We start from the raw sequence: 20,697 nt of genomic DNA, 5'->3' as shown, positions 1-20,697 counted from the left end.
ATTCATATGAGACATCTTATTTATAATATATTTTTTATAATATGTTATCAAATCCACTACCTTGTATCTACAATATGCTTTAAAAATATTCTCAGGATGTAGGTATCGCTAGCAAGGCAAGTATTTATTACCTATGGCTGGCTGCCCGAGAAAGTGGAACTGGGACTTCGTAAACCACTTGTTAAGAGTCTTTAGCACCCATGGGTGACTTTTTAGGTCATGTCAGACAGTAGTTAATGGTCAAACGTGACAGCATGGAACTGGACACTAGTCGAATGAGTCATAATTTTTTCCAATTAAATATTTAACAATGATTAAACATTCATTAAAGCCATTTGGGTGATTTTTAAAACCCCAAAATGGGTGGGTTGGTGTCAGGTCAGATGTTAAAATGTTATTATTTTAATTTTCACACCATCCCAACTCCACTTCCGACATGTCCATTTCCAGGTTTAATGGAGGTGGGACAAGGAGTGGACAGCCAACCAGGAGATGTGAATTCAATTAAAATTTTTAACAAGGCTGGAAGCTTCTGATTTCATTTGCTTTGGCAGTTTCATTGTAGCAGTAGAATTCTCAGCAGCTCCTAGGAGGTGAAGGTAGCTTTTGGGAGGGGATGGTAGCTCCTCTACAGCACTGTTTGTAGGTCAGGAGGAGCGAGAGTGCACCCAACCCCACCTCACCTCACCTCATGCCCCCAGGTCCACATATTCCCCCATACAAAGCCTCCAGGGGTAACAGATCATTCCGAATTGCTTCTAATGACTCCGAAGTCTGTCAGATACACAATAGGAAAATTACAGGGTTAAAACCTCACAGCATTTTGTAAAACCCACTTCCAGGTTTACAGTTCAAAGCTCCCCCTCCCCCTCTCCCTGCCCCCTCCCCCTCTCCCTGCCCCTCCCCCCTCTCCCCGCCCCTCCCCCCTCTCCCCGCCCCTCCCCCCTCTCCCCGCCCCTCCCCCTCTCCCCACCCCTCCCCCTCTCCCCGCCCCCCCACTTACATTACCTGCCCCTGTAAACATCCAGGTCATTGTCTTTTCTCTTTGCTGAAAACACACCAACAATTCATTCCCCAACCTCATATCCCCTCCATTAGAAAAATCCACTTTCTGCCATCTCTATAACATCACCCATCACACCCCCTTCTCACCTGCCACTAAAACTTTAATTTGTGCTTTTTCTACCTCTAAATGACTATTTCAAAGCTCCCCTGGCCACCTTCTATCTTCCAACCCACATAAACAAGAATTCACCTAAAACTCTGCTGCCTTCATGCTAAACTGTGACAGTCCCTATGCTCACTGACCTGCATTGGTTGCACATCTGGCAACACCTCAAATTTAAAATTCTCACCCTTATGTTCAAATCCAACTGCTGCCTGCACAATCCTCATCTCTATGATCTCCTCTGGCTGTACAATCTTTCGAGATCTCTTCAATCCTCTAATCCTGCCTTCTTGCACTGCTCCAATTTTCAACTCTAGGTCCCAAGTTCTGGAATGTGTTCCCTAAACCGCTCCATCTCTACCATCAGAAATCTCCGACCTTGCCCGCAGCTGGGATTCTCCAGTGCCGCTGCAGTGAGCGGAGTGAATGGCTGAGCGTAAAATTCTCCATTCTTACTGGCAGTGGGGGTGGGACAAATGAGATCGACAAACCCTGTCCGACATCACTTTCCTCCTTTAAGATGCTCTTTAGATATCTGATTGCTCTCATGCAAAGCAATATTCTCTAAGGGTGGTTCCCTCAGTTAAAAGTGTTTTATAAAGGCAGGTTGCTGTTGTATTTACATTATGAACTAGTTATTCTATCTCTGTACATAGAAGATGTTAATGAACCTACTCTGGCATTGCGCACAGGAAGCGAAGCCTTATATCATATTGAAAACTTCTCGGGAATTTTGTTGGGCGTTTCTTCAGGTTTCCAGGAAAACTCCCAGGAATGTTCCTGAAAGAGTTTGGTGATGTTGCACCCTAAACTAACGGACAACAGACTTGATGGCTTGGAGATGAAATATTAATGGAGTAAACTAGAAAATTTTAGTAAGAGAAAATCCTTGCAAAAGAAGGAACACAAACCAAACACCAAGTCACATGCATCAAAAGTTCACTCAAGTGTGTGTACAATAGCACACGTCAAATGCCCTTCAATTAATTAATGTCAATGGTGCAGTGGGACATATAGAATCAATCAATTTATAGGGCATTAGGCAACAGCAAATGAAGAACTTAAAATGCTAACAAATTCAGAGGCAATTTTAATATCCATCAAAGGAGCAGGAGATAGCAGTGAATCACAAAATAAAAAGATCAACAGGTATACTAACCTGGTCAATCAATTAATAACATGGTGCACATGCAGAATGAAAAATTCATGAACCAGTGAGTATTCCAACAAAATGCATCAACAAACTTGAAGGTTGCGAATCGTTGGACTGATTGAATTGAGAGCTGTGGAAATCACTTGTTGAGTAGTCAAGACAGATTTTTGGATAATAAAGGAATTAGGGATATGGGAATAGTGCAGAAAGGTAAAGGTGAGGTGGAGGATCAGCCATGGTTTTGTTGAATCTGGAAACAGACTTGAGAGGCCAAATAGCCTACTCTGTTTCTATTTCTTATCTCCTTATGTTTAGAGAAATGGAGCTTGGGGAGCAATTGAATTCATGTGGGCAATTTTCCGACCTTGTCATGCCTGGCACAGATTGCACTGATAGTGGAAGATAGCCTTTGGGCCTAAATATCGGTTCCACGCTCAGTCACGAACAGTTTGTAATTATTCCGGTCCCTTCCTAATGGCACAAACTGGATCGTGCCCAGAAAGAGCACGATGCCAATTAGCAAATTTAACGGAGTATTTAAATATGCATAACCCCTTTGTCACCCAGTTCCCGGGATCTTCCGACCTTTGGGCACAGTGTGAGAACATTGAGTGTTCCCCTCCCCACTCCCAGCTGGAGCTAGCATTCACTTCTCCCACCCCCATCCCCGTGATCATCAGTCCTTCTCTCCCACTCCCAACGCTCCACCCCAGCGATCATTGCCTGCTCCCTCCCCCCCTCCACAATCACTAGCCACTGTAGACAGTGTCAATGGGTGGGGGGCTGGTTTGAATGATGGACTGGGCTTCGTTCATGGCCCTTTGTAGTTGCTTGCGGTCTTGGGCAGAGCAGGAGCTATACCAAGCTGTGATATAACCAAAAAGAATACTTTCTATGGTGCATCTGTAAAAGTTGGTGAGAGTCGTAGTGGACACATCAAATTTCTTTAGTCTTCTAAGCAAGTAGAGGCTTTGATGGTTTTCTTAACTATAGTGTCGGCATGGTGGGGGGGGGGGGGGGGGGGGGGGGGGCGAGGGGGGGGGGCAGGGGGGGGGGGGGGGGGCACCAGGACACAGGACAGGTTGTTGGTGATCTGGGTACCTAGAAACTACGGAAGGAAATTGCCATCCTTACCTGCACTGGCTTACATGTGACTCCAGACCCCCAGCAATGTGGTTGCCCTCTGGAATGGCCCAGCAAGCCAAGTTCAAGCACAATTAGGGATGGGCAACAAAATGTTGACATTGCCAGCAATGCCCACATCCCATGAAAAGATTTTAAAATATACATTAGAGGAGCTGCTATGGGTTCAGAAATGTTAAAAGAATTGAATGAAGGAAGAACACCAGAGAATAACATATACTTTTGAAGCAGCAGGTGTTAGAGAATCAATAATCCATGGAAATAAAAGCATAATACTACAGCTGCTGAAATCTGAAACAAGAACAGAAAATACTGGAAAATCTCAGCGGGTCAGTCAGCGTCTGTGGAGAGAGAATAGAGCCAACGTTTCCAGTCTGGGTGAGGGTCACCCTGACTCAAAACGTTGGCACCATTCCCTCTCCACAGGTGCTGTCAGATCTGCTGAGGTTTTCCAGCATTTTCTGTTTTAGTAATAATCCATGCACAGACCCCAGAGAATAAACAAATAGAGGAGCAGTCGTTTGCACATCACTAAATTAATTGGAAGCGTGGGGGCCACCAGTAAATGAAGAAAGTAATGCAGCAGTGAAGATTAACACCGACCCAACACAAACTCACTAATGTGATGGTCATGGGTTTTGGGGGGAGATTTTCCAGCCCAGCCGCCACGAGGTGTCAGTCTGCCATTAGCCGCCGCAGGAGGGGGTCGGCAATTGTCCTCAGCGGCAACGACCGGGACCGGTTAAACCCCTCAAAACAATATTTCATCAGAAGAGTGGGGATCACCTCCAAGATGAAGCTTATGTTGAGGTCCAAGGAGATTTCCCTCATGATGTGCAACATGAGGCTTGTAATGGCGTCGGGTAAGGGGCGGCTGGTGTTTTATCAGTTTCCCAGTCCCCTTTGTGTGCACATCGCAGCTGTCCTGGCGATGGATACCTCACCTCTCTCAATATCTTACAGAAATGGAATACCACTCACATGTTCCGGGAGTCCGAGCGCTTCTTCAACTCCCTGGGGCTGATCCCCATGCCACAGGAATTCTGGGATCACTCAATGCTGGAGAAGCCCAAGGATGGCAGGGAGGTTGTCTGCCACGCATCCGCTTGGGACTTCTACAACCGTAGGGACTTCAGGTTGGTCCCCAACTTTTAAAGTTAAAGTTTATTTACTGGTGTCACAAGCAGGTTTACATTAACACAGCAATGAAGTTACTGTGAAAATCCCCTAGTCGCCACACTCTAGCACCTGTTTGGGTACACTGAGGGAGAATTTAGCAATGGCCAAAGCACCCTAAGCAGCACGTCTTTTGGACTGTGGGAGGAAATCAGAGCACCCAGAGGAAACATACACAGACACGGCGAGAACATGCAAACTCCGCATAGACAATGATCCAAGCTAGGAATAGGACCTGAGTCCATGGCGCTGTGAAGCAGCAGTGCTAACCACTGTGCCACCGAACCGCCCCTTGTAGCAGGCCAGAAGGTGCTGTAGTGGTATCATTGCTGGACTAGCAATCCAGGGACCCAGAGTAATGCTCTGGGGACCCGGGTTCAAATTGCCCCATGGCAGATGGTGAACTTTGAATTCATAGAATCCCTATAGTGCAGAAAGAGGCCATTTGGCCCAGCAAGCCTGCACAACAATAGCACCTTTCAATTTAAAACAAAATCTGAAAATAACTGATGACCATGGAACCATTGTCGATTGTCGTAAAGCCCATCTGGTTCACTCATGTCCACTAATTTCCACTCCATCTGACGAAGGAGCAGCGCTCCGAAAGCTAATGGTATTTGCTACCAAATAAACCTGCTGGACTTTAACCTGGTGTTGTTAAAACTGTTACTGTGTTCACTCATGTCCATCAGGGAAGGAAATCTGTTATCCTTACCTGGTCTGACCGATGTGATTCCAGACCCATAGTCATGTGGTTGACTCATAAATGCCCTCGGCAATAAATGCTGGCCCAGCCAACGACGCCAATATCCCATGAACCAATATAAAGAAAACGTGAAGATGGTCAAAAAGATTAAGAACATGGGATGTTTTCGATGAAATAATCCCTCTAGCTGGCCTTATATTATTTTTGGTAGTTATAGAGTCATATAGGTTTACAGCATGGAAACAGGTCCTTCGGCCCAACTTATCCATGTTGCCCAGTTTTTACCATTCAGCTAGTCCCAATTGCCCGTGTTTAGCCAATATCCCTCTACACCAATCTAACCCATGGAACTGTCTAAATGCTTTTTAAAAGACAAAATTGTACCCATCTCTACTACTGCCTCTGGCAGCTCGTTCCAAATACTCAAAACCCTCTGTATGAAAAATTGCCCCTCTGGACCCTTTTGTATCTCTCCCCTCTTACCTTAAACCTATGCCCTCTAGTTTTAGACTCCCCTACCATTGGAAAAAGATGTTGACTATCTATCTCATCTATGCCCCTCATTATTTTGTAGCCCCCTAAGATCACCCCTAAGTCTCCTATGTTCCAGGGGAAAAAAATCCCTGTCTATCCAGCCCCTCCTCATAACCCAAACCATCAAGTCCCGGTAGCATTCTAGTAAATATTTTCTGCACTCTTTCTAATTTAATGATATCCTTTCTATAACAGGGTGACCAGAATTGTACACAGTATTTCAAGTGTGGCCTTAAAAACATTTGCCACCCTCCAATCTTCAGGCACCTCACTTGTGGCTGTCGATGATTCAAATACCTCTGCTGGGGACCCGCAATTTCCTCCCGAGCCTCTCACTATGTCCTGGAATGCACTTCATCAGGCCCTGGTGATTTATGTACCTTGATGCACTTTAAGGCTTCCAGCACCTCCTTCTCTGTAAAATGTACACTCAAGATATCAATATTTATTTCCCCAAGTTCCCTAACATCCATGCCTTTCTCGACAGATGAGAAATATTCATTTAGGGTCTCACCCATCTCTCGTGGATCCGCACATAAGGATCAACAAGGTCATCTAAGAGGTCCTACCTATTCTTCCCTTGTTACTATTTTGACCTTTATATATTTGTAAAAGCTCCTTGGATTCTCCTTTGCCTTATCTGCCAAAGCAATCTTGTGCCCCCTCTTTGTCCTCCTGATTTCTCTCTTATCTCTACTCTGACGCCCTCTATATTCTTCAAGGGATCCTCTTGATCCCAGCTGCCTATCTATGTCATATGCCTCCTCCTTTTTGACTAGGGCCTCAATATCTCGAGCCATCCAGGGTTCACCACTTCTACCAGCCTTGCCCTTATCTCTAAAAGGAAAGTGCTTACTCTGAACCCTGGTTAACACAATTTTGAAAGCCTCCCACTCACCAGACGTCTCTTTGTTTGCCGACAGACTTCCGCAATCAACTTTTGGAAAATCTTGTCTGATACCATCAAAATTGGCCTTGTCCCAATTTAGAATTTTAACTTTTGGGCCAGACATATCATTCTCCATAGTTATCTTAAAACTAATCATCACTGGTTGGAGAGGATTCTTAGAGACAGAATGTATGCGCATTTAGAACGGAACAATCTCATTAGTGACAGACAGCATGGCTTTGTAAGAGGGAGGTCGTGCCTTACAAATTTGGTGGAGTTTTTTGAGGAAGTGACAAAAACGGTTGACGAAGGAAGGGTCGTGGATGTCGTCTGTATGGATTTCAGTAAGGCATTTGACAAAGTCCCTCATGGCAGGTTGGATAAGAAGGTTAAGGCTCATGGGATACAAGGAGAGGTGGCTAGATGGGTAGAAAACTGGCTTGGCCACAGGCGACAGAGGATAGCAGTCGAAGGGTCTTTTTCCGGCTGGAGGTCTGTGACCAGTAGTGTTCCGCAGGGCTCTGTACTGGGACCTCTGCTGTACTGGGACCTGTGATATATATAAATGATTTGGAAGAAGGTGTAACTGGTGTTATCAGCAAGTTTGCGGATGACACGAAGATGGCTGGACTTGCGGATAGCGATGAACATTGTCGGACAATACAGCAGGATATAGATAGGCTGGAAAATTGGGCGGAGAAATGGCAGATGGAATTTAATCCAGATAAATGCGAAGTGATGCATTTTGGAAGAACTAATGTAGCAGGGAGTTATACAATAAATGGCAGAGCCATTAAGAGTATAGAAACACAGAGGGACCTCGGTGTGCAAGTCCACAAATCCTTGAAGGTGGCAGCACAGGTGGAGAAGGTGGTGAAGAAGGCATATGGTATGCTTGCCTTTCTAGGACGGGGTATAGAGTATAAAAGCTGGAGTCTGATTTTGCAGCTGTATAGAACGCTGGTTAGGCCACATTTGGAGTACTGCGTCCAGTTCTGGTCGCCGCACTACCAGAAGGACGTGGAGGCTTTAGAGAGAGTGCAGAAAAGGTTTACCAGGATGTTGCCTGGTATGGAGGGTCTTAGCTATGAGGAGAGATTGGGTAAACTGGGCTTGTTCTCCATGGAAAGACGGAGAATGAGGGGAGACCTAATAGAGGTGTACAAAATTATGGAGGGCATAGATAGGGTGAACAGTGGGAAGCTTTTTCCCAGGTCAGAGATGACGATCACGAGGGGTCACGGGCTCAAGGTGAGGGGGCGAGATATAACTCAGATATCAGAGGGACGTTTTTTACACAGAGAGAGGTGGGGGCCTGGAATGCGCTGCCAAGTAGGGTGGTGGAGGCAGACACGCTGGCATCATTTAAGACTTACCTGGATAGTCACATGAGCAGTCTGGGAATGGAGGGATACAAACGAATGGTCTAGGTGGACCAATGAGCGGCACAGGCTTGGAGAGCCGAAGGGCCTGTTTCCTGTGCTGTACTGTTCTTTGGTGCCAAAGTGATTCCTCACTGACACTTCTGTCACCTGCCCTTTCTTATTTCCCAAGAGGAGGTCAAGTTTTATCCCCCTCTCTATGTTATGTGATACAACACTGATGAAGTTATTGGAAAGCAGCTGAGGCTCAGATGGAGGCACTTTTGTCTCTGCCTTAGAAAGTTGTGGGTTCAATCCCACTGCAGGTAACAAAGCACAAAATCCAAGCTGGCATTTCAGTGAAATGCTCCATTGTCCTGGGTGTTGTCTTTTGAATGAGATGTTATAATTGTCTGCCCTCTCAGGTAAAATATCCCACGGTGCTATTTGAAGAAGACCTGGGAAATTTCTCCCAGTGTCCTGGCTAATATTTACTCCTCAACCAACACCACCAGAACAGAATATGCAGATATTTGTTGAGTTGTTCCTTGTGGAGTCTTGTCGCCCGCGATCCCTACATTACAACATTGACTAGCTTCAAAATTTTTCATTTGGATGTAAAGTGTACTGGGGTTGTGAAAGCCATATAAATGCTAGTCTTGGTATTAATGAGAGGTTATTCACTGGATCTTTGGTAACAATTGTTTCTTTCTGGATGTGACCAAGAGGCTTCTTTAACCATACATCCCCCTCCGTTTGACTCTCCAGAATCAAACAGTGCACGACAGTCACTATGGAACAGCTCTTCACGGTGCACCATGAAATGGGCCATGTGGAATACTATCTTCAGTACAAGGATCAACCAGTCAGCTTCAGGAGTGGGGCCAACCCAGGCTTCCATGAAGCAGTCGGAGACGTAATGGCACTCTCAGTATCTACTCCCAAGCACTTGAGAAAGATCGGATTACTGCAAAATGCCGTGGATGACAATGGTAAGAAGGCACCTCGCCAGAACAAAACATAAGGCATAAGCCAGGTTACTATGACCTTGTTCACCCCACCACTGCTGCCAGTGAGAATGGAGACTTTGGCACTCAGTCTAAACTCCATTCATTGCAGCAGGAGCGGAGAATCCCTACCGTGGGCGAAGCCGGAGAATTCCCGCCACAGATCCAGCTATGGCTTAGGGGCGGTGGAAGCAGATTTATTCATGTGATTGGATATGTACTTGAAGAGAAACAATGGCTGGAATTCACGTCAGCGAGAACGGAGAATTTGGCGATTAGCCAAATCTCCATTTTTCTGCAGTGGGACCGGAAAATCCCAGCCGTGGTGAAATCAGAGAATCTGGCCTAATAATCGCAACATTATGTTGGCAAAAGCAGGAGGGTGGGACTAATTGGATAGCTTTTTCAAAAGACTTTGCAACTCAAGTAGTGCAAGGGGGCATAACTATAGGGTTCGTGGTGGGAGATACAGGAAGGATATCAGAGGTAGGTTCTTTACACAGAGAGTGGTTGGGGTGTGGAATGGACTGCCTGCAGTGATAGTGGAGTCAGACACTTTAGGAACATTTAAGCGGTTATTGGATAGGCACATGGAGCACACCAGGATGATAGGGAGTGGGATAGCTTGATCTTGGTTTCAGATAAAGCTCGGCACAACATCGTGGGCCGAAGGGCCTGTTCTGTGCTGTACTGTTCTGTGTTCTATGTTCAAGTAGTGCAGGTCAGGAGAAACTGGCAATAGTGTCATTAAACAGAGGAGACTGATTCAAGATAACAAAGAATCAGAGGTGTTAATGCCATGCCGATTACATCGTTAAGGTTTGTTAATGTCAGTTACATTCTTGAGTTTGTGAGAAACAGGTGATGGGATTAATTGTTTTTGAGTACATATAAATAGGTGACAATCCCAGGTATGATATCTTGGTTTGATTAGTTAAGTTTTCTTTGACGTTTGATTTTTGTTACCGTGCCCCACCAGGATTGTGACCCCCTCTCATTCTTGGTTAATTTATTGACCATTTATTTAATTTAAAAGCATATAATAGATGACATTTTAATTTGCAAAGTTTTCTTTAAAGTTTTTTTTTACAATACCCCTTTCAGGGATTTCAAGTACTTAATTAGTTTGTTTGATTTAATGGTTTTAACAAGAGCATATAAATAGAGGACAAGGGGCTAATCGGACCTGACTATCTGCCTCTCTACCACGGCTATGTTGATGGCCAAGTGGCCTTGAAGGGGGAACATGAGGGGCAGGATTTTCTGGCCTTGCTTGCCCCAAGACAGGAAATTGCTGCCTGATGTCAATGGACTTTTGCATGGTTCATGTCCTGCCCGTACGATTCCTGTAGTGGGCGGGATGGGAAAATTCCACCCGTGTGGTCCACCAGCACGCTCCAGGCCTTCCGTGATCAGTGGGCACCATGGGGGCTGTGGTACCTCATCACCCCCTGCCTGGAAATGATATTTTGATTTAGTTAGTTAAATTTCCTTTGATGTTTTGCTTTAGTTTCAATGCCCCATCGGGGACTGTCACCCTTTCCCATGTATTGATATTTGTTTAATTTATTGACTTTTTGTTCAAAAAGAGTATAAATAGCGGACAAGCAGGTTGTCCAACCCAGCTGTCTGTCCCTCTACCACAGCTATGTTTCACAGCTGGGTGGTCTAACAATATGCTTGAGGCCTTCGGCTACAGATGGGTGGCATGGAGCCTGGGTGCATCATCACCCATGGGAATGATTTTTTGATTTAATTTGTTACGTTTTCTTTCACATTAGTGCCTCAGGAGGGGGTGTCACCCCCTCACATTTTTTTGATCTTTGTTTTGATTTTTTGTTTGGGCAGTACAGCAGCCCAGTGGTTAGCACTGCTGCCTCACAGCGCCAGGGACCTGGGTTCAATTCTGGCCTTAGGTCACTGTCTGTGTGGAGTTTGCACATTCTCCCCGTGTCCACGTGGGTTTCCTCCGGGTGCTCCGGTTTCCTCCCACAGTCCAAAGATGTGTGGGTTAGGTTGTTTGGCCATGCTTGGTCCCTTAGTTTCAGAGGGACTAGCAGGGTAAATACATGTGGTTACGGGGATAGGGCCTGTGTGGGATTGTTGTCGGTGCAGACTCGATGGGCTGAATGGCCTCCTCCTGCACTGTAGGGATTCTATGAAAAAAGGTTGAAATGGGAGACAGCTGGGACACTGGGTGGAATGGGAGGGCAGTTGTGAGATTGAACAAGTCAATAAACCCTCTTAATAAAGAAAAGTTCTGTGTCTTGGTCTTGGCTTTGGCTTGGATCAGATTACCAAGAGAGATGAGGAAAGTTTTTTACATGGCGAGCATTTATGATCTGGAAGATGCTGCCTGATGGGGTGGTGGAAGCTGATTCAATTGTAATTTTCAAAGAGGAATTGGGCAAGTGCTTTTCTGCTGCTGTGATATGAACCACAATGGAGGCAATTTTTAAAAATGATTGAGGGACCGAAAAAGGATAACACAAAACTAATGTTCAAAGCAGAATAACCCTTAAATTGGAGAAAATAGACAAGAGAACAAGGTACAACAAACGGTCATTATTAGGTAAAACCAAGGTTGGATTTCAAGGGGCTGAAGGTAGTGCCGTGCATCAATATTTCATTATTGTATTTCTAGACCGTAATGCTGGGCAATAATTGACATCCTCTTGTGTAATTCCTCATGAATACGACACTTAACTCATATTGAAAAGCACCTACACTTTGAATTTGTTATCTGTTTTAGATTATAATTTATATTGAACAACTTGAGTAATAGCTATATCTGTAATTGAAGCACACTGATAAGTTGCTCAAAGTTCCTTCACTATCAGGTTCAAGGACTGCGAGAATCTATGAGATAAAGGGGAGCAATGTTTAGGAACAGGGCAAGGACATTTTACCCAATGAGCCCCAATGCATCAATAAAATTCAACTCCACTGACTAATTTGCTCAGTTCCACCATTTCTCTCCCCATGAACTGTTCAGTGACTTTCCCTGGTAACTTATTCTTCATAAGAGGTTTAAGTCCAACAGGTTTATTTGGTAGCAAAAGCTACAAGCTTCTTCGTACAGGTTTTCACCTGTTTCCTCACTTCTACCAGCCAATCGTTCTCCTCGTAGAACAGTTTGCTCAATTTTTAGACCTAGGTCATTCACACCTCCCAGTGTAGGTGTACTCCCTGATGGAACCTTGTGCTGAAATCAGAGTAGGTAAAACAGAAGTATATCAAACAGGCCTTTCTAGAAAGCCTAACGCTGGGGCTTTCTGGCCGCAAGGATAGGGGTGAGTGAATTTATACTTAACTTCCACTTTCTTTGATTTTTCAGTGGCTCACTGGAATATAAGCCCTCTGATCTATATTACACCCCAGCACTAATCACAGCATTGTGTGACTATTCAGGTGCCCTACAGAGGGACTGAGAAGAAAATAAGGGCTGAGAATGTTGTGCCCCCACCCTCCATACTCTCCCACAATTCATCATCACTCTTACTGGAGGTCCCAGTACCCATTTCCAAGGATTTATGTCATTATGGTCATAATTCTAGAATTTTATTGAATTCAAATTTCACCAGCTGCTGTGGTGGGATTCAAACCGAGACCCCTGAAACATTGGATCTCTGGATTACAAGTCTAATGATAATACCACTATGCCAGTCCCTCTCTTGTTAGTCAAGGATCTATCAAACTCTGCCTTATTCAATGACTGGGCCTCCACCACTCTCTGGAGAAAAGAGTTCCACAGACTCTCGACTCTTTGAGATAAAAAACAAACTTACAAATCCGGAGCAGGAATAGGCCGTTCAGTCATTCCAGGTTGCTCCACCATTCAATAAGATCTGATATTGTTCAGGGAGTTTTCTGAATACTTTGCAAGCCTCCTAGACCTTGGCTGAACTATTTGGAGATCAGAATTTCTCCTTCCTCACTCCCTAAATAGTTACATTTCTACTTTTTGACCGGTCCATCTGTTTGTGTTTTCAAGATTATTCAGGAGCCCGGCGTTCCTCTTGGATAGAACTTTAAGTTGCTTTCAGTGAAAATTCTTTGCATGTGCAGTTTATACCTTACCCATCTTTACCACAGTTAAGCACTGAACCAATAATTCCGTAGACAATAACATGTCAACCCCAAGATCTTATCTGGATTAACACTGCATTCACTCATTTATCACAGACTCCTGCTTTAGTTCCCAACTGTCCTTCAAACTATTTACATCCACATTGAACTCCAACAGCTACCTTCTAGCTCAGTTACTTAACTTAAACAATCAAAATGCTCCAAGCCTCCTGGAACATTTTATGGCCAAAATGTTACACTCCTCGCCTTAAACTGTACTCTGGTGGAGGTGGGGAGGGGGAAGGTGAAGGGGAGAGAGCATGACCTATTTGATCTATCCCCCAAGACCCCAGTTTTCCCCCCCAATGACTCCCAAGGCCTTCACTACAACCCCCAAACTCCCACTACAACCCCCAAACTCCCACTACAACCCCCAAACTCCCACTACCTCACATCTTGCCCCATGCCTTTTCTCCAGTTCCCAGCACTTAGCTCCAGGCACCTACCTGCAGTGCCTCTTCTGGCCACTACAGCACTGTTCCTGGATGACTGAAGAACTGTCAACCAATCCAGTCCTCCCAGTGACAGGCAGAAGCCCTGCCTTTGCCAATCACACTCATTAAAGCATGAGACAGCATCAGATCTGCTGGAGTTGGTGGGGAACTGACACTTTGGATAGTGGGGACCAAGCCCCTATTTTTTCATTCTTTCATGGGATGTGAGCATCACTATAAAACCAGCATATGTTGCCCTTTTGTAATTGCCCTTGAGCTGAGGGGTTTGCTAGACCATTTCAGCAGGCAGTTAAGGATCAACCACATTGCTGGGTGGGGTGGGAGTGGGAGTGGGGAGGAGGGGGTGGTGGGGGAGAGCAGACTCCCTTCCCTAAATGACATTAGTAAACCAGACGGGTCTTAGCAACAATTAACAATGGCTTCATGGTCACCATTAGTGAGACTAGCTTTGCTACCACACGCACCATTCACAACTCCTCAGGTGCTGAAGCAGTCTATGTCATTATTCAGCAAGAGCTGGCCCAGCCATATAAATACTACAGCTACAAGAGCAGGTCAGAGACTAGGAATCTGGTGGGTGAGTCACTCAGCTCCTGACTTCCCAAAGCCTGTCCACCATCTACAAGGCACATGTCAGGAATGTAACGGAATTGCACTCACCTGGATGGGTGCAGCTCCAACAACACTCTAGCAGCTCAACACTATCTAGGACAAAGCAGGCCGCTTGATTGGCAACCCATCCACAAATATTCACTCCCTCCACCACCAATGCACAGTGGGAGCAGCGTGCACCATTTCACATTGCGCAACTCACCAAGGTTCCTTCAACAGCACCTTCCAAATCCATGACCTGTACCATCCAGAAGACCAAGGGCAATAGCTGCATGGGAGCACCACCACTGCAAGATTCCCTTCAAGCCACATCCCATCTTGACTTGGAAATATATTGCTGTTCCTTCACCGTCACTGGATTAAAATCATGGAACTCCTCCCATAACAGCACTGTGGGTATATCTACATCATAGAGACTGCTGCGGTTCAAGAAAGTGGATTGCCATCACCTTCTCAAGGGCAAATAGAAATGGATAATAAAGCCACCAATGCCCTCATTCCTTGGAAGAATAAAAATAAACTTTCCAATCCCGAAACTTCATGAGCAATGTCCAGTTTGTGTGCCGTAAATAGATTGTAATAGTTGGCTATTTCTTCCATCCTTGACTGGCCGTTCACTCCACTTATCCAAAATCTTGACACGTGAATCCCCAAGCTGGCTTGTGAGTCTTTGCATCAGAAATGGAGAAAGAGAGAGTGAAAATAAAAAAAACAAAGAAAAATTTACTCTGCAACTAATCCCCTGATGTACCTGCCCTGGGAGTGTTTACTGGGGAGTCCTTTACTCTGTATTTAACCCTGTGCTGTACCTGTCCTGGGAATGTTCAATGATGTGGAGATGCCGGCGTTGGACTGGGGTAAACACAGTAAGAAGTTTAACAACACCAGGTTAAAGTCCGACAGGTTTATTTGGTAGCAAAAGCCACACAAGCTTTCGGAGCTGCAAGCCCCTTCTTCAGGTGAGTGGGAATTCTGTTCACAAACAGAGCATATAAAGACACAAACTCAATTTACATGAATAATGGTTGGAATGCGAATACTTACAGCTAATCAAGTCTTTAAGAAACAAAACAACGTGAGTGGAGAGAGCATCAAGACAGGCTAAAAAGATGTGTATTGTCTCCAGATTGTGTAGAGGGAGCTTTACTCCTTATCTAACCCATGGTCCAGTATATCCGAGATTGTTTGAGGTTGATATAGGTGTACGAATCAAATGATAGCTTAGTTACATCACAACAAGAGACCCTTCAACCCGTTGGGCAGTATTTTACGACCACATCATGCCCGTTTTCGGGCGCGACGTGGTTGTAAAGTGGGACGTAAAGCGAGTAGTGCAATTGGAGCCTGTTATCATGGCGCCATTTTACAAGCGCAGGATTTCCAGCGTGGTCAGCCTCTCACTGGAAATGGGAGCGAGGCTAATTAATTTATTTAAATACATGCAAATCGCCTTTTGAATGTGTTTAGCGAGCCCGGCGTTCAATCGTCCAGAATCACCTGTCTCTATGGCCTCGCCAGGAGAGGTTCTCGCCGGTGAGGAATAGACATGCTCCCCATGAATGGGGAGCTGTTGTCTTGGCCTCGCTGGTGGAAGCAGAGACCTCCCCCCAGGGAGCACGAGGTCAAGGGGAGGATGCCCCTTGGGCCATGCCAGTCTGGCAATGCCACCCTGGCACATGGGCAATGCCCACCAGGCAGTGCCAGGGGTGGGGCCAATTGGAGGAGGGCCAGTAGGGGTGGGGCCAATGGGGGAGGGCTCAGTGGGGGTGGGGCTAATGGGGAGAGGGGGCCCGCTGCCACTCTGCAGCGATTGGTGGGGGGAGAGAGGGCGAGAGGGCCCGCTGGCACTCTGCAGCGATCGGTGGGGTCAGGACAGCAGAACCGTGATCAGTGGGGGGAGGGAAGGGGTCCGTGAGCGGTCTGGGCAGTGGTGGGGTCACTAGGTGCTGCATCTTGAGCCGTGGGCCCTCACGATTGCAGGGAGTGGGGGGGGGGGAGCTATTTCAGGCTGCCTGCACTAGCAGGGGCCTGACAAGCTCTCTATCTGTTAATGCACCTGTGCAGCATCAGTGGTCTACACATGTACACTACCTCCCTCTGCAGGCTTTCGGGCGCATTAAGCCCCACCTTCTGCAGCAAGCAACAAACTTGCTTTAAATTTTGCAGCCAGAGTGCGTATGGGGGGAGGCCTAAAAACATGCTCAAAAAGAGATCTGAAACTCTCCCAGTTACACGCCCGCCCGGCACTTCGAAACAAAATGGAAAAATTCCGGCCGTTTTGTCTCTGACAGCTCTCTGTAGGAACAACGTGTTTGACCCACTTGCCTGCCCCTTCTCCATAGCGGTTGAATTGTTTTCTATTCCAGAGATTATCCAGTTCCTTTTTCAAAGCCCCAACATCTCAGCCTCCATCAAACTCTCAGGCAGTACATTCTGGATCATACATAATTACTACGTAGAAACATTGCTCCTCATATCACCATTGGCTCTTTTTGTCATTCAACTTATATCAGTATCCTGTGGTTCTCGACTCTCCTGTTAAAGGTAATATTTTCTCTTGGCACCTCATGATTTTGAACACCTCTATCAACTTTCCTCTCAACAGTCTCTTCTCCAAGGAGAATAATCCCAATGTTTCCAATCTATTCACATACTAGAAGTCCTTCATTCCTGCAAATATGATCGTAAATCATTTGTGCACCCTCTCTGATACTTTCACATCCTTCCAAAAATGCAGTGTATTGGACACGATACTCCAGTTGAGGCTGAACTAGTGTTTTCTGCCGGTTTAACATAATTTTCTTCCTTTAATACTGTATGCTCCTATTTATAAAGTCCAGGATCCCACATGTTGTATTAACAGCTTGTGAAATCACCCCTTCCATATTTAATGATTTTGCTCATATCTATCCCAGGCTTCTCCTGTTCCTGCACCCCTATTAGAATCGTGCTCTATATTCTACCATGCCTCTGATTCTTCCTACTAGACTGTATCACTTCACAATTCTCTGCAATCATGTTAATCTGCCACATGCCTGCTCATTCTACCAGTCTGTTTATATCCTCATAAAATCAGTCACTATCATAGAATCCCTACAGTGCAGAAGCAGGCCGTTCGGCTCATCAAGTCTGCACGGACTCTCCAAAGGAGTATCTTACCCACACTCTATCCCCATAACCCCACTTGTTAATCCCCCTAACCTACACATCTTGGGCACAGTAGGAAGTCTCACAACACCAGGTTAAAGTCCAACAAGTTTATTTGGTAGCACGAGCTTTCGGAGCGCTGCTCCTTCATCAGGTGAAGGAGCAGCGCTCCGAAAGCTCGTGCTACCAAATAAACATGTTGGACTTTAACCTGGTTTTGTGAGACTTCTTACTGTGCTCACCCCAGTCCAACGCCGACATCGCCACATCATGGCTACACATCTTGGGGCACTAAGGGACAATGTATTATGGCCAATCCACCTAACCTGCGCATCTTTGGACTGTGGGAGGAAACCGGAGCACCCGGAGGAAACCCACGCAGACACGGGGAGAATGTGCAAACTCCACACAGACAGTCACCCAAGGCCAGAATTGAACCCAGGTTGTTTGCGTGGTGAGGCAACAGTGCTACCACTGTGCCACCGTGCTGCCTAGACTCCTCACAGTTCACAATGCTTCAAGTTTATGTCATCTGCAAATTTTGAAATAGTCTAGGTTATTAATATAGATCAAGAAAAGCAGTGGTCCATTCTCTTTTGATGACTATCTTCACCATAATGAGCACAAACTCACAGAATAGAAAGAAAAGCTGAATTTTAATTCAAAGTCAAAGATAAAATTCATTGACATTTATCACCTTGGAGGTTGACTGACATTTCTTCTGCTTATCAGTGCAGGCAGCACTGCCTCTGAACTTGCCTGTCTGATAGCTGCAGCAAATCTCTGGCACACACATTTCCTCCTCACTCAGTTGCAATTAACCTGTTTCCTTCCCCTTCCCCAGGACCTCTGAGTCTGAAAATTATTGACTCAAGTCCCACTCCAGAGACTTCAGTGCAAACTTCAGACTGGCAAGCTCCATACTGAGAGAGTGCTGCACTGTCAGAGGTGTCATCCTTTGGATGGGACATTAAGCTGAAGTCCTGTTTGCCTTTTCAGGTGCATGTGAAAAATGCTACTCTTTTAATCAAGAGCAAAGGGATTCTCCCAGGCGACATTGCTAATAATTACCATGTAAAACACATCATTCAAATGGATTTTCTGGTTATTATCACATATCTGTTTGTGGGAGCTTGCTGTGCACAAATTGGGGGCTACTGCTTTTTTTTATTCATTTGTGGGACACAGGCATCGCTGGCTGGCCAGCATTTTATTGCCCATCCCTGGTTGCCCTTGAGAAGGTGGTGGTGAGCTGCCTTCTTGAATCACCGCAGTCCATGTGCTGTGGGTTGATCCATAATGCCGTGAGGGAGGGAATTCCAGGATTTTGACCCAGTGACTGCAAAGGAACAGCGATATACTTCAAGTCAGGATGGTGAGTGGCTTGGAGGGGAACTTGCAGGTCGTGGTGTTCCCATGTATTTGCTGCTCTTGTCCTTGTAGATGGAAGTGGTCATAGGTTTGGAAGGTGCTGTCTAAGAATCTTTGATGAATTGCTGCAGTGCATCTTGTAGATGGTACACACTGCTGCTACTGAGCATTGGTGGTGGAGAGTGGATGTTTGTAGATGTGGTGCCAATCAAGCGGGGCTGCTTTGTCCTGGATGGTGTTGAGCTTCTTGAGTGTTGTTGGAGCTGCACCTATCCAGGCAAGTGGGGAGTATTCCATCACACTCCTGATTTGTGCCTTGTTGATGGTGGATAGGTTTTGGGGAGTCAGGAGGTGAGTATTTCTATGTTCAGGAAGCACCGCAGTATTCCTAGCCTCTGACCCTACATATATTTCAAAAAGGACTTCATTAGCTAAAATGCACTTTAGGTCAGCCTGAAAAAGGTGAAAGAAAAGCTTACTCCACCAGTCAGGATCAGCTTTCTAAGCTCAACTTGGTGTCAGGCAGTTGTTATTTCTTGATTTGTTTTACCTTTCCTCAGTTTTCATGTTGCCTCTCCTGGAATTGCTGACTCTTGCTGAGGGATCGTTTCATGGCAGCACTTTGACAGCTCACTAAGGTACCACTCTTCCAGGTGTTACAGTCAGTGGGTGTTCACAGACTATTACCACAGATGCATTGCAAAAAGAGTGGCTGAGTGGTGATTAGGGCAGGAACACTGGTTAATGTTCTTCTCCAGCAGCACAGAGGGCAAATATATTGCCCAGCCCCAGCTACAACCACTGGAAACAGTCTGCTTTCATATATCTTGTCCCATCATTTTGTAGCCCATAGACAAGTTTACTATACCACCCCCTGCATCATTCTAACAATAAATGAGTTGCTTTTTCAAGTTTTTCTTTGCGTATATATTTTCTTGCAGCAATTAGTCTCCCAGTGAACCCTCTCTAAAGCCTCAAAATCCCTCCTGTCATCAGGAACTCAAGATGTGGAGATGCCGGCGTTGGACTGGGGTAAACACAGTAAGAAGTCTCACAACACCAAGTTAAAGTCCAACGGGTTTATTTGGATGCAAAAGCAAAAGGCTTTTGCTACCAAATTAAACCGGTTGGACTTTAACCTGGTATTGTGAGACTTATCAGGAACTCAATACATGATCTGCCTGTCTGGCTGGCGTACTGAAGAGCTGTGCTGTCCATTAGAACCCCGAGTCAGCACCTTCAGGAAAGGAAAGAAAGTTAGGGGATATGAAAATCTTTGCAAGGGAAATCACTCACTCAGCTTCTATTTTACTTAATGCAATCACTTTATTTCCTTGACAGAAACCGACATTAACTACCTCCTGAAAATGGCCTTGCAAAAAATTGCCTTCCTCCCATTTGGATATCTGATTGACCAATGGCGCTGGGGAGTGTTCAGTGGGCGGATTTCACCAAAGAACTATAACTATGAATGGTGGTACCTGAGGTAAAGCGACAACAAAACAACGAGTGGCTCATACTGAGAGGTTGATCTGAGTCTTTGGGTTTGCCTTGGATTTAATTTCTGACGTTTACGTGTTTTTCAGGACAAAGTACCAAGGGATCTGCCCACCCATTCTAAGAAATGAAAAAAATTTTGATCCTGGTGCCAAGTACCACATCCCGGCAAACACACCTTACATCAGGTAACATTGTCCAACGGAGTAGGATTTCAGACAGAGCTCCTTCATTCTTGCTGTTGGCAAAGGAACCAGGAACTTAGGGCAGAACCTAGTGAAGCTCTCGAGAGTGGGAAATGAGGCGGGTGGGGGGACGTAATTGTGTAGGAGGCAAAATGTCAGCATTTT

General features: G+C 45.6%; 1 protein-coding gene across 1 annotated transcript in view; it reads left to right on the top strand.

Moving 5' to 3' along the window:
- Positions 1 to 20,697, top strand: part of ace (angiotensin I converting enzyme (peptidyl-dipeptidase A) 1) — a 200,629-nt gene that overhangs the window by 93,064 nt on the left and 86,868 nt on the right. The window contains exons 7-10 of the mRNA XM_078223747.1: positions 4,428 to 4,600; positions 8,899 to 9,122; positions 20,192 to 20,336; positions 20,437 to 20,535. Coding sequence (XP_078079873.1) covers positions 4,428 to 4,600; positions 8,899 to 9,122; positions 20,192 to 20,336; positions 20,437 to 20,535 — 641 coding nt within the window. The remainder of the gene's footprint in view (positions 1 to 4,427; positions 4,601 to 8,898; positions 9,123 to 20,191; positions 20,337 to 20,436; positions 20,536 to 20,697) is intronic.

Source organism: Mustelus asterias, chromosome 11 (genome assembly GCF_964213995.1).
Source record: "Mustelus asterias chromosome 11, sMusAst1.hap1.1, whole genome shotgun sequence".
NCBI classification, from domain to species: Eukaryota; Metazoa; Chordata; class Chondrichthyes; order Carcharhiniformes; family Triakidae; genus Mustelus; species Mustelus asterias.
The sequence above is the reverse complement of the archived record's forward strand: the minus strand, read 5'-3'. Positions and strand labels throughout refer to the sequence as shown.